Raw genomic sequence first — 17128 nt, 5'->3', positions numbered from 1 at the left:
AAACTGGGAATTAGATCACTTTTAAGGAGAGGGGAATTATTATCTTGAGATTTTCGTTTAAGAAATAATTATGGTGTAACAATATCTTCTTGTATTACTTACCAAATCAATCCACAGGTAGATTACAGTATTTTGAAAATCATAATATCTTCTTACATTTTCTGGTGCAGTGCATTTTCCTAGAAAATGATAGAGAGAATATGTTTTGAAAATCATTGTAATAAAATCCATTTTCATCCTACGACTACCTTCAGGGCACAATAATTGTGTGCACCTCTACATTGTGCCGACTGAATACACAAATCATTAGACGTACTTGTTACTTGGAATTAATATTTTTATAGGATGAGTTTATTTACTTCGTAAATTAGATAGCTTTCATCCATTGAATATTTACTTGGTTCCTATTTGTGAAACAGCTCACACTATTGAACTGTTGTTTTCCTCTGTGTTAGGAACACTGCTATTACAGTTGGGAGATGTTGGGAAAAAGTTCTATCTTGAAAGGGAAGAATCCGTAGATAGCCTGGCTGATGCTGCAGCTGCTCACTGGAGCTCACGAATGGAACAGGTAAAGTGTGTATCTCATATAGTATCCTTGCAAAATCTCATATAGTACATTTTCTGTATAGAGCACATGCCAAAATTGGAAGGTTTCTTCTTTGATATTCCACCTGCCGTGCAAGATATGATAAAAACAGACAAACTAGAATCAGCATAAAGGAAGTGCTCTGAATAGAATTTTAATTATTTGTTGATAAGGGTACTGCTCTATCTTTAGCACAGTAAACTGTTTCTGATTTAAATTCTTTGATATTATTGTTGCACACATTATTCATTTTGACTGTGTGTTATCTGTTGCATGTTTGAGTAGTTCTGTACTGGCCAATTAATTACACGTCCCTAAATTTCTTATGCGTTATGTTCCTGTGTACTGCATATATATCTTAGCAATTTAGTGAGTGAAAAAGTTGTGGAAACATGTTAGCTGGCAAGAAAATGAAAGTGGGTAAATATGCATTTAGGGGAAGTGTTGGACAGGACATAAGCTTTTGATGTTGCCAGAATGTGTTACAGAGTGATACATTGACAATGTGAAATATGAAGTATCTGGTAAGTTAGAGCACCTACTTCTCTTTCTGCAGGTCTGAAAAGACTTAAGGCAGTTTTGCCTTAGGAGACACACAATTCTTATATCTCTGATGTGTAATTAGTGTTAATTCCCAAAGGAGTCAGCTAGAAATACTGGCAGACCTGGTCAATATTTTATTCCATTTGCTGGTTAGCATTGCCCAAATTCAATTTTTTGACGCTAGTGGAATGTGATGGAGCACTAATTCATATTATTTTGGAACTAACTGAATTAAGACTGGAATTATCGTCATGAAATTTTTGAGGTCTTAATCGCTTCCACAATAGGTGACAGTTTGTAGCTTCACAGAGGAGAAATAAATTAATAAACTATGTAGTGCCATCATCTGATATCAAACTGACCTACCAACAGTAGCTAGATTATCTGCCTAGCATATCAGTGGATCCAAGTATTTTTTTATTTGCACACCCACCACTCATGCAGCTGGTAATATGTACAATCAAAACTCAAGCAGCTGCTTCTTCACGTTTCACCTCAGTTGTCCTCACCATTGGACCCAGTTCCTGTCTTTCCATGGTAGCACTGAATGTTGAAACCACAGGCTAACCACTAAGCCACAGAGCCAAACTTACCCCTAGAATAATACTAACAGGAGGCTCTGAGACAAAAATCATTATGTCTGATGCTATTAAAATATTTTTTGGTTCTGCTACTACTTCCTCCTCTTCTTATTCTTCTTCAGTCCACTAGAAAATGATCCATTTGTGAGGGTTCCATTGGTCTTAGTGTGTTTTTATTTTATTTTTTTAAAATCAGAACTTCCACTTCTACCAGATGATCTTCATGTTCCAATCTATACTTTCAATAAGAGAGGCATATTGACAATAATAACGATTGGTTTATTCCCTCAAAGTACAATTCTAGTTTGAGAACTTGAGTTTTATCAAAACTATCTCATTTTTAATGATATGAATATAATAGAGGGAAACATTCCACATGGGAAAAATATATCCAAAAAACAAAGATGATGAGACTTACCAAACAAAAGCGCTGGCAGGTCGATAGACACACAAACAAACACAAACATACACACAAAATTCAAGCTTTCGCAACAAACCATTGTTTCATCAAGGAAGAGGGAAGGAGAGGGAAAGACAAAAAGCTTTTCGTCTTTCTATCTCTATTTTAAATAGATATCTTTTTTTTTTACATAGATTATACATCATTATTTATTTCATGGCTCCTCCATGGAACTTTGCAATCGGTTGTACTCCATGACAAAGCATACTGTACTGCACACTACAGGCAAAAGCTGGTGTTGACGTCGGCAAGCTGAATGGAGATCCCTGACTGCTGAATGCCCAGTAGGGCCTCAAACATAACAGTACCAAAAACCTACAGAATCATTTCAACAACCTTAACCTACCCCCCCAGGGGGTCCACAACTCTTTTGTGGATACGTGCGTAGCGAGCACGGGACCCCGAGCTAATGTGGCCCTCCTTCCTTTCCGGGCTGCATACCTTCCCTTTCCTCATCCTTCCCCCTCCATCTTCGCCCCCCCTCACCTCTGGCTCTTTCCTTCCCTTTCTCCCCCTCTGGGAGTATGGTTTGTGCCTACGTCCGGAGACGGACGCTCTAAACTGTTACAAATTCCTTGCTTTCTATACTTGCAAGTCTTCGTCCTTCCTCTGTCCTTCTCTTTTCCTTCCCGCTTCTCTCTGCACTTTTCTCCACTGCGGCATTTGAGACCCCTCTTGTTTCCTTTCCCTTTCTCTTTTTTCCTCCCTGTGCGTGTCTGAAGGCCGACCCACGCACTACCATGCGTAGCCGGTGACGGGGTAACGCGTAATTCCCCGCCCCGGGTAGACAGGTAGGACACGTACGTACCCCCTGGTAACGGCCAGGCCCAGGGAGGGGTGATTACCCGAGCTGATACCTTCCGAAAGTGCCGATTGGTCCCTCCGTCCGTTTGTCGGGAGGTGTGACCTGAGGTGTGAACAATCACCTAAGGCGGGAGTGCCCTCAGTGAGGGCCCCCACAAGGGAGGAGCGCGCCATCGGAGACGCTGGTAATCATGGGGGATTCTTCCGCAATGGTTTCCTCACCTTCCACTATGTCTGCTCACAAACGTAAGTTCTCTGAGTCTCAGCCACAGACAGTTCTTCCATCGTTGCCACAGTTCCTTGTTGTTTCTCGGTCTGACGAAGGTCACGGCTTCTCCACGGTCAACCCTTTCATTATTCAGAAAGGTGTTGACGCAATTGCAGGTCCTGTAAAGTCTTGTTCCAGATTACGGAATGGCACCCTGTTGTTAGAAACAGTCAGTGCCCTCCAGGCACAAAAATTGCTGCGTACTTCTCTGCTCCACACCTTCCCTGTCCGGGTGGAGCCGCACCGTACCTTAAATTCCTCGCGTGGAGTCGTTTATACACGCTCCCTCGATGGATTGTCTGACGAAGAAATTCAGCACTACCTGTCTGACCAGGGCGTAACGGCTGTTCATAGAGTTATGAAAAGGGTTAACACGAACATCATTCCAACCCGCACTGTCTTCTTGAGTTTTGACAAAGTTCAACTCCCATCGAAAATCAAAGCAGGTTATGAGATAATTTCCGTTCGCCCTTATGTCCCAAACCCTACGCGTTGCTGTCGGTGTCAGCGGTTCAATCATACCAGCCAGTCCTGTTCCAATCCGGCCAAATGTGTTACGTGTGGCAAGGATGCCCATGAGTGTGCTTGTCCACCTCCATCCCCTCGCTGCATCAACTGTATGGGTGACCATGCTGCTTCCTCTCGAGATTGCCCCATTTTTAAGGACGAAAAGCTCATCCAGGTAATCAGAGTGAAGGAAAAGGTGTCGACCTTTGCTGCTCGAAAATTATTTGCCAGTCGCCAGCCCACCGTGCCTCCGACAGGAAAATACAGCACTGTCCTTGCTTCTCCTCGGCCAACAAAGGAGGTGGGCACGCAGACTTGCGACCTCACCTTTAGTGCCACTGTCGTCAGATCGGCCAGCGCAAAGATCGCCCATTCAACCTCACCACTTTCGCCTGCCCACTCTATGGCTCACCCTTCATCAGGTTCTGCTCAATCTCGAGCCCAAAAGTCAGACACCAAGCCTTCCAAAAAAGAGCATACTCGTGAAGAGTTTTTACGTACCGCAACTTCCCAACCATCGGTTCCTCCTTCATCTAAACATCATACTTCTAAGAAGGCTCAAAAGAAACCCAGTTCCTCTCCTTCTCCGCCAAGGCGTGTCCCATCTACAGCACCACCTGGCGGAAATCGCCCTCGGCCGTCTTCTGTGTCGCCGAGGCGCACTGCTGGTGGCCGGTCAACCGGCCGATCGCTGGCGGCAGGAGCTGCTCCTGACCAACCTATGGATCAGGATCTTCTGCCTTCGGCTGAATGCCATTCCATGCTGTCGGTCGCTAGCTCCGAGCAGTCTTTGAGTTGACAGCAACTTTGGTCACATTCCTCCATTTTCTGTTCACCCCATGTCCATTATCCACTGGAATATCCGCGGCATTCGAGCCAATAGGGATGAATTGTCAATCCTCTTACGTTCCTACTCGCCGGTCATCTTCTGTCTTCAGGAAACAAAGTTGCGTCCCCATGACCGCTTTGTTCTCCCTCATTTTCAGTCCGTCCGATATGATCTCCCCTCTGTTGCAGGCACTCCAGCCCATGGAGGACTCACGATTCTTCTCCATGATACTCTCCATTATCACCCAATCCCCTTAAACACTTCCTTCCAAGCTGTCGCCGTCCGTCTTTCCCTTTCCGGATACACGTTCTCTCTTTGTACTGTATACATTCCATTGTCCACACCAATGGCACGAGCTGATCTCCTTCATCTTCTTGGTCAGCTTCCACTCCCCTATTTGCTGGTTGGGGACTTCAATGCCCACCACCCGCTTTGGGGATCTCCACATCCTTGTCCACGTGGCTCACTATTGCTAGACGTCTTCCACCAAGCGGATCTAGTTTGCCTCAACACTGGGGTCCCTACATTTTTGTCTGCCTCCACGACACATTTATCTCATTTGGACCTTGCGGTCGGTACTGTTCCGCTGGCTCAGCGCTTCGAATGGTTCGCCCTTGATGATACACACTCGAGTGACCACTTTCCATGTGTCCTCAGACTGCAGCCTCAACTGCCATATATGCGTCCGAGACGCTGGAAGTTTGCTCAGGCCGACTGGACACTTTTTTCGTCTCTAGCGACATTCGATGACCATCACTTTCCCAGCGTTGACGATGAGGTCACACACGTTACCGACGTTATTCTTACAGCTGTGGAACGTTCAATACCACGCACCTCCGAATTGCCCCGGCGCCCCCCAGTTCCTTGGTGGAACGAGGCATGCCGTGACACAATACGCGAGCGGCGACGTGCTCTCCGCGTTTTCCGCCACCATCCTACTTTGGCCAACTGTATCCGCTATAAGCAGTTTCGAGCGCGATGCCGTCGTGTCATCCGCGATAGCAAGAAGGCAAGCTGGAAATTTTTTATTAGCTCATTTAACACCTTCACTCCCTCCTCGGAAGTTTGGAGTCGGCTTCGACGGTTCTCAGGCGCACCTAGTTTCTCCCCGGTCTCAGGGCTCACTGTCGCGCATGATACATTAGTGGACCCCGTCGCAATTTCTAACTCATTGGGTCAGCACTTTGCTGAGATTTCGAGCTCTTCAAATTATCTGCCAGCGTTTCTCCCGAAGAAACGTGCAGCGGAAGTGCGACCTCTTGCTTTCTCCTCTCCAAATCGCGAAAGCTACAATACTGTTTTCTCCATGCGGGAACTCCAACATGCACTCTCTTCTTCTCGCTCCTCCGCCCCAGGACCGGATGGTATCCACGTCCAAATGTTGCTGCATTTATCAACCCATAGTCTGCGTTACCTCCTTCGCCTTTATAATCGAATTTGGACCGACAGTACTTTTTCCAGACAATGGCGGGAAGCTGTCGTCGTTCCTATTCCGAAACCTGGAAAGGACAAACATCTCCCCTCTAGCTATCGCCCCATTTCTCTCACGAGTTGTGTCTGTAAGGTTTTGGAGCGTATGGTGAATTACCGTTTAGCTTGGTGGCTGGAATCCCGCAGTCTTTTAACACCTGCCCAATGCGGATTCCGAAAGCATCATTCTGCAGTTGACCATCTTGTTGCTCTCTCCACTTATATCATGAATAATTTTCTCCTGAAACGCCAAACAGTAGCAATATTTTTTGATCTGGAGAGAGCATACGATACCTGTTGGAGGACAGGCATCATCCGCACACTGTTCTCTTGGGGCTTTCGAGGTCGGCTGCCCCTTTTTCTTCGCGAATTTATGGCAGAGCGCACATTTAGGGTGCGGGTGAACACTGCTCTCTCCCGTACTTTCTCCCAAGAAAACGGGGTACCCAAGGGCTCTGTGCTGAGTGTTGTACTGTTTGCCATTGCCATCAATCCCATTATGGATTGTCTCCTTCCTGATGTCTCGGGCTCCCTCTTTGTGGACGATTTTCCGATCTACTACAGCTCTCAACGGACCAGCCTTCTTGAACGACGTCTTCAAGGATGTCTCGATCGCCTCCACTCTTGGATCATCGACACCGGCTTCCGTTTTTCTCCCAGTAAGACCGTTTGTGTTAATTTTTGGTGACGTAAGGAGTTTCTTCCGCCTTCCTTACATCTAGGTCCTGTCAACCTTCCATTTTCTGACGTCGCTAGATTCTTGGGTCTTATGTTTGACAGAAAACTGTGCTGGTCCTCCCACGTTTCCTATCTTTCGGCTCGCTGTCTGCGATCCCTCAACACCCTCCGTGTCCTGAATGGTACCTCCTGGGGAGCGGACCGAGTGGTCCTTCTCCGCCTCTATCGCGCCTTAGTGCACTCGAAATTGGACTATGGAAGCATTGTCTACTCCTCTGCTCGGCCGTCTATTCTTCGGCGTCTTGACTCTATCCACCACCGTGGATTACGTTTAGTGTCTGGAGCTTTTTACACCAGCCCTGTGGAAAGCCTTTATGCTGAGACTGCTGAACCTCCGCTGTCCAATCGGCGAGCAGTCCTTCTGAGTCGTTATGCCAGCCATCTGTCTTCCATGCCTGCAAATCCAGCCCATGACATATTTTTCGACGCCTCCTTTGATGTAGGGTATGCAGGCCACCCCTCCTCCCTACTACCACCGGGAGTCCGCTTCCGTCAACTGCTCCATTCTCTTTCCTTCCGCTTTCCTAAAACCTTCTTGACAACTTGGGGTGTAGCACCGCCTTGGCTCCGTCCCCGGATCTGCCTGCTCCGTGACCTTTGTCGATTTCCCAAGGATGGGCATTTGCTGCTCTATGTGCACAAATGACGGACGCCACATTTATTTACACCGACGGCTCGAAAACATCGTTAGGTGTAGGGAGTGCCTATGTTGTTGGCGACACCCCAAATCACTTTCGGCTTCCCGACCAGTGTTCGGTCTATACTGCGGAGCTTTACGCTGTTCTCCAGGCTGTCCACTACATCCGCCGCCATCAGCGGATACAGTACGTTATCTGCTCCGATTCTCTCAGCTCTCTCCTCAGTCTCCAAGCTCTTTACCCTGTGCACCCTCTTGTCCACCGGATTCAGGACTGTCTGCGCTTGCTCCACCTGGGGGGCGTCTCGGTGGCGTTCCTCTGGCTCCCGGGACACGTTGGTATCTGCGGAAATGAGGCGGCCGATATTGCAGCCAAGGCTGCAGTCTCTCTTCTTCAGCCAGCTATTCCATCAATCCCTGTCGCCGATCTACGGAGCGTTTTATGTCGTCGTGTTGTTCATTTATGGCATGCGCACTGGTCGACACTTCCCCAAAATAAATTGCGGGACGTAAAAACTCTTCCTTGTGCTTGGACCTCTTCCTCCCGAGCGCGTCGTCGGGAGGAGGTAATTTTAACTAGACTCCGGTTAGGGCACTGTCTTTTTAGCCATCGACATCCTTTAAGCGGCGATCCTCCCCCACTCTGTCCCCACTGCTCTCAGCTGTGGACGGTAAGACACCTTTTAATTGAGTGCCCCTATTTTAATCCGTTACGCGCCTGTCTACAGCTGTCGCCTGATATATCGTCAATTTTAGCAGATGACACGTGCTCGGCCGATTGCGTTCTAGAGTTCATTAGTGCCAGTGAAATGACGTCAGTCATTTGAAGCCTTTTTTGGGACAACCAACCCCTTTCTGTAGTGGATTTTTAAGCCTTCCTTCTGCTTTTAGTTTCTCCAATTTTATAACTTTCGTTCCCACTGCTGCTGGTTTCTATTTCAGATTTTTTACTGTTTCTTAAGTCCCGGACCGGGTGCTAATGACCTTAGCAGTTTTGCGCCCTAAAACCACAAAGAAAGAAAAAAAAAAAAAATACATTAACCTATACATTAAAACTTCGTTTGAATAGGCCATTGCTGAATCTTAACACAGGTGCTCATTTATGCCAAACTTGAAGAGTATCCCTGTACACTCATGCATTGGAGCTTCAGTTTTGCATATGTGAGATTCATCATATGTCCATCCGTTTTATGTTCAGTGAGTCAAGAGTTTTTCTTCCTCTTGGATGTTAATGGAGCATTCATTTGGGCGCTGTTTCATTGGGTATCTTCTGTAGCTCTGTAACTATGATCTGCTCTCCTCAACTCTAAAATGTTCATCTGTTGCTGTGTGTCTGTATTTCACATTCTGCACCATTTAAGGTTTGTAATTTTGTTAAAGACAATTAATGATTTGGATGATCAATTGCATGTAGTGGATAGTGTATTAGAAAGAGGTTCTGTGAGATGATCATCAATGAAAGGAAATCAAGGATAATGGAGTGTCATCAAATTGAATCTGGTGGAGCTGAGGGAACTAATAAGGGAATGAGACACTAAAAGTAAAGATGAGCTTTGCTAGTTTAGCAATGATGCAGCTGATAGTGAACAAAGAAGAGAGGATACAAACTGCAAACTGGCAATAGCAAGGAAAGTGTTTCTCTTTTTCAGAAATACTTCAACATCTAATACAAGTTTAAGTGTTAAGAAGTCTTTTGAAGATTTGATGTGTAAGTCAAATAATTAATGAAAAGGCTTTGAATAAAATTGGGGGGGGGGGGGGGGGGGGGAGGGAGAGCATCAGGGAACAACTTGATTAAAAGAAGAGACACATTCTGAAATATCAAAGAATGGTTGATTTGGTTATGGAGAGAAGTGGAGAGGGCGGGGGCTGGGTGTAAAAACTGTATAGAGAAACCAAGGCTTGACTGCAGTAAGGACAGTCAAGTGAATGTACCCCCTCAGTCCAAAAAGTTTCGAAACTGGATTACTAACAAATAGAGAAAAGTCAAGATGGCAGTTTAAATGTTTCAGGTGTTCTGCGTAGTCTCCCCCACTTGAGTACATTGCACAAAACAGTCATACAGTCATCTGAAATTATCAGAAAAGTCCTCCTTTGGAATGATGATCAACTTGCGTGTCACATTGGCTTGAATGTTGGTTATGTCATTGACCCATATGTGAACATCTGCACTTTGTCATTTTGTGGAAGATTCATATTGATAACATGAAGTCTCATTACCTGTGATTAATTTTTCAGAAAAGAACTGTCTGCATGTTGAATTTTAATGAAGTAGTGGCAGGCTTCCACATTACTGTTTCTGCCTGGGAGTCAGTGTGTGCAACAAGTGTTGGACACATTTTTCCCTTATTCAAAACATTCTGGAGAATGCCTTGAACACTTGATTGAAGGCTGTTGCTCCATTGAAATCTGTGATGTAACAGTACAGAATGGCCACACATCCGCTTCTCAATACTGCCTGCTCACAGCTGACTGGTCAAATGCACATATGTTGTTTACAGTTGTTATTTCGACTTGCCACTATAAATACTGTGCTGATGGCACTTACATGCCAGGAATATAAAGCCATTTTCAGGACTTTTAGGGGTGGATGGGGTACTTTGCTGTAGTTATGCAGACAGCTTTCGCAGGGTATACTAGCGTGGAGAGCTGAATAAAACCATTTTTAGTAATGAAGATACCAACAAGTAGTACTACTACTGCTACTACTACAACTGCTTCTCCTCCTCCTTCTCCTCCTCCTTCTCCTGCTCCTCCTGAGATCACGTGTAGGTGCCATAAGAGAACTCATTTTCTACAGCATGGATTCTTTTCATAGGCTTCAAATAGCAAATTAAGTAGCATTTTTGAGATTTATCTGGTTGAATATTAACTCGTGACATGCTGTGCAAGCTTCAGTTTTATGATATATCCATAATGTAGACAAACCTGGTCATAACAAACACTGAACAAAATTTTTATAAAATTATTGCTTATTATTGTTATTGCAGAGAAATAATATAAATTATAGACATAGCTGTTACCATGAACATTCTTGTCATTCTTAAAATTAACAAAGATATTCAGTCCGTGTACGTTTGTAAAATTTTTGAGACAAACAGTTGCAATCACTTTCTTCCTGCTAGTGTGGGGACTACATGTGATGCTCACTATCATTATTAAGGCATTAAAAGCATATGTGCAATAATTGACAAATTGATCTAATTATTTTTACATGATACTATTGTACTTGATGTACAATTCAGTTTTTCAACTATTCACATATGAAAATTATATCCTCATACCTTAGTACGAAAGTGGTGCAGTGCATGTGTATAAGCACTGTTTCCTCAAATGTGTTATAAACATGGCTTATAGTCAGTCTTTACACACAGCTGCACACTGCTTAGGAAGATATTAGATACTTGGGATATACTTTTCTTGGTTTCCACTGCAACTATGTTGAGTGTTAACATGTTTTCACTCTAAAACTATGTCTGTACTCTGATAGTAGCCTCCTCACTGTGTGGGTGGAGTGTAGTTGGGATACTACCATCTCAGATCATCACTGTAACCAATGTTTCTATAATTTTATTTTCTATAAGACACAAGAAGGGAAATAGGTAGGTTAAAGTTAGATACAGTGCGAATTAGTGAAGTTCGGTGGCAGGAAGAACAAGACTCTTGGCCAGATGAATACAGGGTTATAAATACAAAATCAAATAGGGGTAATGCAGGAGTAGGTTTAATAATGAATAGGAAAATGGGAATGCGGGTAAGCTACTACAAACAGCAGAGTGAATGCATTATTGTGGCCAAGATACACTCCTGGAAATTGAAATAAGAACACCGTGAATTCATTGTCCCAGGAAGGGGAAACTTTATTGACACATTCCTGGGGTCAGATACATCACATGATCACACTGACAGAACCACAGGCACATAGACACAGGCAATAGAGCATGCACAATGTCGGCACTAGTACAGTGTATATCCACCTTTCGCAGCAATGCAGGCTGCTATTCTCCCATGGAGACGATCGTAGAGATGCTGGATGTAGTCCTGTGGAACGGCTTGCCATGCCTCAGTTGGACCAGCGTTCGTGCTGGACGTGCAGACCGCGTGAGACGACGCTTCATCCAGTCCCAAACATGCTCAATGGGGGACAGATCCGGAGATCTTGCTGGCCAGGGTAGTTGACTTACACCTTCTAGAGCACGTTGGGTGGCACGGGATACATGCGGACGTGCATTGTCCTGTTGGAACAGCAAGTTCCCTTGCCGGTCTAGGAATGGTAGAACGATGGGTTCGATGACGGTTTGGATGTACCGTGCACTATTCAGTGTCCCCTCGACGATCACCAGTGGTGTACGGCCAGTGTAGGAGATCGCTCCCCACACCATGATGCCGGGTGTTGGCCCTGTGTGCCTCGGTCGTATGCAGTCCTGATTGTGGCGCTCACCTGCACGGCGCCAAACACGCATACGACCATCATTGGCACCAAGGCAGAAGCGACTCTCATTGCTGAAGACGACACGTCTCCATTCGTCCCTCCATTCACGCCTGTCGCGACACCACTGGAGGCGGGCTGCACGATGTTGGGGCGTGAGCGGAAGACGGCCTAACGGTGTGCGGGACCGTAGCCCAGCTTCATGGAGACGGTTGCGAATGGTCCTCGCCGATACCCCAGGAGCAACAGTGTCCCTAATTTGCTGGGAAGTGGCGGTGCGGTCCCCTACGGCACTGCGTAGGATCCTACGCTCTTGGCGTGCATCCGTGCGTCGCTGCGGTCCGGTCCCAGGTCGACGGGCACGTGCACCTTCCGCCGACCACTGGCGACAACATCGATGTACTGTGGAGACCTCACCCCCCTACGTGTTGAGCAATTCGGCGGTACGTCCACCCGGCCTCCCGCATGCCCACTATACGCCCTCGCTCAAAGTCCGTCAGCTGCACATACGGTTCACGTCCACGCTGTCGCGGCATGCTACCAGTGTTGAAGACTGCGATGGAGCTCCGTATGCCAAGGCAAACTGGCTGACACTGACGGCGGCGGTGCACAAATGCTGCGCAGCTAGCGCCATTCGACGGCCAACACCGCGGTTCCTGGTGTGTCCGCTGTGCCGTGCGTGTGATCATTGCTTGTACAGCCCTCTCGCAGTGTCCGGAGCAAGTATGGTGGGTCTGACACACCGGTGTCAATGTGTTCTTTTTTCCATTTCCAGGAGTGTAGATACGAAGCCCACACCTGCCACAGTAGTACAAGTTTATATGCCAACTAGCTCTGCAGATGACGAAGAGATTGATGAAATGTATGATGAGATAAAAGAAATTATTCAGATAGTGAAGGGAGCCGAAAATTTAATAGTCATGGGTGACTGGAACTTGATAGTAGGAAAGGGAAGAGAAGGAAATGTAGTAGGTGAATATGGATTGGGGAGAAGAAATGAAAGAGGAAGCCGCCTGGTAGAATTTTGCACAGAGCATAACTTAATCATAGCTAACACTTGGTTCAAGAATCATGGAAGAAGATTGTATACATGGAAGCAGCCTAGAGATACTAGAAGGTGTCAGATAGATTATATAATGGTAAGACAGAGATTTAGGAACCAGGTTTTAAATGGCAAGATATTTCCAGGGGCAGATGTGGACTCTGACCACAATCTATTGGTTATGAACTGTAGATTAAAACTGAAGAAACTGCAAAAAGATGGGAATTCAAGGAGATGGGACCTGGATAAACGGAAAGAACCAGAGGTTGTAGAGAGCTTCAGGGAGAGCATTAGGGAACGATTGACAGGAATGGGGGAAAGAAATACAGTAGAAGAAGAATGGGTAGCATTGAGGGATGAAATAGTGAAGGTAGCAGGTGATCAGATAGGTAAAAAGATGAGGGCTAATAGAAATCCTTGGGTAACAGAAGAGATATTGAATTTAATTGATGAAAGGAGAAAACACAAAAATGCAGTAAATGAAGCAGATAAAGAGGAATACAAACGTCTCAAAGATGAGATCAACAGGAAGTGCAAAATGGCTAAGCAGGGATGGCTAGAGGACAAATGTAAGGGTGTAGAGGTGCATTCACTAGGGGTAAGATAGATACTGCCCACAGGAAAATTAAAGAGACCTTTGGAGAAAAGAGAACCACTTGCATACATATCAAGAGCTCAGATGGAAACCCAGTTCTAAGCAAAGAAGGGAAAGCTGAAAGGTGGAAGGAGTATATAGACAGGCTGTACAAGGGTGATGTTCTTGAGGACAAATATTATAGAAATGGAAGAGAATGTAGATGAAGATGAAATAGGAGATATGATGCTGCGTGAAGAGTTTGACAGAGCACTGAAAGACCTAAGTCGAAACAAGGCCCCGGGAGTAGACAACATTCCATTTAGAACTACTGACAGCCTTGGGAGAGCCAGGCAAAATACCCTCAGACTTCAAGAAGAACATAATAATTCCAATCCCGAACAAAGCAGGTGTTGACAGATGTGAAAATTACCGAACTATAAGTTTAATAAGCCATGTCTGCAAAATACTAACATGAATTCTTTACAGACGAATGGAAAAACTGGTAGAAGCTGACCTCAGGGAAGATCAGTTTGGATTCTGTAGAAATGTTGGAACACGTGAGGCAATACTGACCCTACGACTTATCTTAGAAAATAGATTAAGAAAAGGCAAACCTACGTTTCTAGCATTTGTAGACTTAGAGAAATCTTTTGACAATGTTGACTGGAATACTCTCTTTCAAATCCTGAAGATGTCAGGGATAAAATACAGGGAGCGAAAGGCTATTTACAATTTGAACAGAAACCAGATGGCAGTTATAATAGTAGAGGGGCATGAAAGGGAAGGAGTGGTTGAGAAGGAAGTGAGACAGGGTTGTAGCCTATCCCCAATGTTATTCAGTCTATATATTGAGCAAGCAGTAAAGGAAACAAACGAAAAATTTGGAGTAGGTATTAAAATCCATGGAGAAGAAATTAAAACTTTGAGGTTCACTGCTGACATTGTAATTCTGTCAGAGACAGCAAAAGACCTGGAAGAGCAGCTGAACAGAATAGTCAGTGTCTTGAAACGAAGATATGAGATGAACATCAACAAAAGCAAAACGAGGATAATGGAATGTAGTCAAATTAAATCGGATGATGCTGTGGGAATTAGATTGGGAAATGAGACACTTAAAGTAGTAAAGGAGTTTTGCTATTTGGGGAGCAAAATAACTGATGATGGTCGAAGTAGAGAGGAGATAAAATGTAGACTGGTAGTGGCAAGGAAAGAGTTTCTGAAAAAGAAAAATTTCTTAACATGGAGTATAGATTTAAATGTGGGGAAGTCGTTTCTGAAAGTATTTGTATGGAGTGTAGCCATGTATTGAAGTGAAACGTGGACGATAAATAGTTTAGACAAGAAGAGAATAGAAGCTTTTGAAATGTGGTGCTACAGAAGAATGCTGAAGATTAGATGGGTAGATCACATAACTATTGAGGAGGTATTGAATAGTCTTCTCCTCTTTCCCTTTCCTCTTAGCCATTCACACATCTTTTCATCCTGCATAGTTGTGTTTATCTTTATACTATATACCTCTTTACTTCTGTATGCATCCTCTTTGGTTTGAAGCTGGCACAGTACTTACAGTAGAATATCTTTGGCTTCCCTCTGACAACCATGCCTCCATCCTTGCTACCCTCCCTATTTTCCTTTCCCTGTTGCTTCATAACCTGGGTTGTGAGTAACTGAATCTCCTTTCCCTTCTTCCCTTTCTTTCCCCTCTCTCCTCCCTGATGAAGGAACATTTGTTCCGAAAGCTAGGAACATAAATTTTCGGTTTTGTTTTGTGTGTATCTATCGGCTGTACTGAGCTGAGGTAAGTACTGGCCAGCCCCTCTATCTCTTTGTTAGTATTTGTTTCACATCTCTATATGAGATTTTCCATTAATCATTTATAATAAATTTCCTTGAGACATAAAGGCTTCTGTACACAAATCAGCATGGGTTTAGAAAGCATTGCTCGTCCAAAACACAGCATGCCCTTTTCTCACACACTATTCTGTGAACTGTGGATATAGGGCAATTGGCAGATTCCATATTCCATATTCCTAGATTTCTGAGAAGTGTTTGACACGATTTCTCACTCCAGACTTTTAATGAAGGTCCAAATGTATAAAATAGGTTCCCAGATACGTGAATTGCTTGAAGACTTCTTAAGTAATAGAACCTAGTGTGTTGTCCTCTATGGCGAAAGCACGCCAGAGGTAAGGGCATCATCAGGAGTACTCCAGGAAAGTTCTTGTTCTCTGGGAAGTTCTTGTTCTTTGTGTACATGGATAGCATGTGCAGCAATCTGCAACTGTTTACTAAGGTGCTTCAGTCATTGAGAGATTGTAGATATGGGTTGATTTGAACAGAATTTCTATTTGTTGTGATGAATGTCAACTTGCAATAAATGTAGAAAAATTTAAATTAATACAGGTGAGGGGGAAAAACAAATCTGAAATGTTCGAATACAGTTTTAGTGGTGTGCAGTGTGACACATTGAGTAAATATCTAGGCAGAATGTTACAAATCAATGGAAAATCCAGGATGGAATTGCAGAATATTACAAAGCTATATGAAATGCAATAAGCACATAAGGATGGTAGTAAGGAAGGCAGATATTGAGCTTTGGTTTATTGGGAAAGTTTTAGGGAACTGTGGCTGATTTACAATGGAGACTGTATGTAGAATACTTGGGCAAACCATTTTTGAGTACTGCTCAAGTGTTGAGGATCTCCACGAGGTCAGATTAACAGAAGATATCGAAGAACAGGAATTTGCAGCTAACAGCAGAATGATTCTACTGTCGCCAACGTACATTTCATGTAAGGATCGTGAAGGCAAGATAAATCAGTGCGTCAGTGGAGGCATATATACAGTCATTTTTCATCCATTTTCATATGGAATAAGAAAGGAAATGAATAGTAGAGTGGTACAGGCTGCCCTTCATTATACACCATACGATGGCTTGCAGGGTATGTATATAGATGCAGAATGTCGTAATCAATATCAACACAATTTGGTAGTTTGATGGGTCTAATCATCAATGATTTCCTTGCCGAATTGAGGTCATTATCAAGGTTAGATATAGTGTTCCACTGTATTATTGTGATTTATCTTGTGGTTTCTAATTTTTGTCTGGTGTGCTTATTATATGATGTATGGGCTATGCTGAAAGGTGGAATATATAGAGGGGCAATGCAAGGGAAAGCAGTATTATAGAAAGGGAAGAGGTTCTAGATTGTGTGTTTGGAGATTTGATAATTTGAGAAGAATTTAACAAAGCACTGAAAGACTACAGTAGGAATAGGTCTCTTGGACTGTGCGTGACAAGTTACTAAGATCCTTGTGAGAAATAGACATGAAAAAAGTATTCAGCTTGTGTGCAAGATATATCAGATAGTTGATGAAATACCCTCACACTTCAGGAAGTATGTAAATAAGTCCTTTTCCAAAGAGGGAACATGCTGACAGATGTGAATGTTACCAAACAATCAGTTTATTAAGTCATGGTTGTAAAGTACTAACACAAATTATTTACAGAAGAATGGAAAAAGTGGTGGAAGTGGACCTCAGGGAAGATCAGTTTGGGTTGTGTCAAAAATTTTGGAACATGGGAAGCAATACTGACCCAACAACTTATCTTAGACAGGTTAGAAAAGACAAGCCTACATTTATAGCATTTGT

At 44.1% G+C, this 17128-nt stretch overlaps 1 protein-coding gene across 2 annotated transcripts in view; it reads left to right on the top strand.

Moving 5' to 3' along the window:
* LOC126183769 (TBC1 domain family member 9) overlaps positions 1-17128 on the top strand; it is a 204245-nt gene that overhangs the window by 183934 nt on the left and 3183 nt on the right. For both annotated transcript variants that reach the window (XM_049926012.1, XM_049926005.1), the window contains exon 21: positions 456-571. In XM_049926012.1, the coding sequence (XP_049781969.1) occupies positions 456-571 (116 nt within the window). The remainder of the gene's footprint in view (positions 1-455; positions 572-17128) is intronic.

This window comes from Schistocerca cancellata, chromosome 1 (genome assembly GCF_023864275.1).
Source record: "Schistocerca cancellata isolate TAMUIC-IGC-003103 chromosome 1, iqSchCanc2.1, whole genome shotgun sequence".
NCBI classification, from domain to species: Eukaryota; Metazoa; Arthropoda; class Insecta; order Orthoptera; family Acrididae; genus Schistocerca; species Schistocerca cancellata.
The sequence above is the reverse complement of the archived record's forward strand: the minus strand, read 5'-3'. Positions and strand labels throughout refer to the sequence as shown.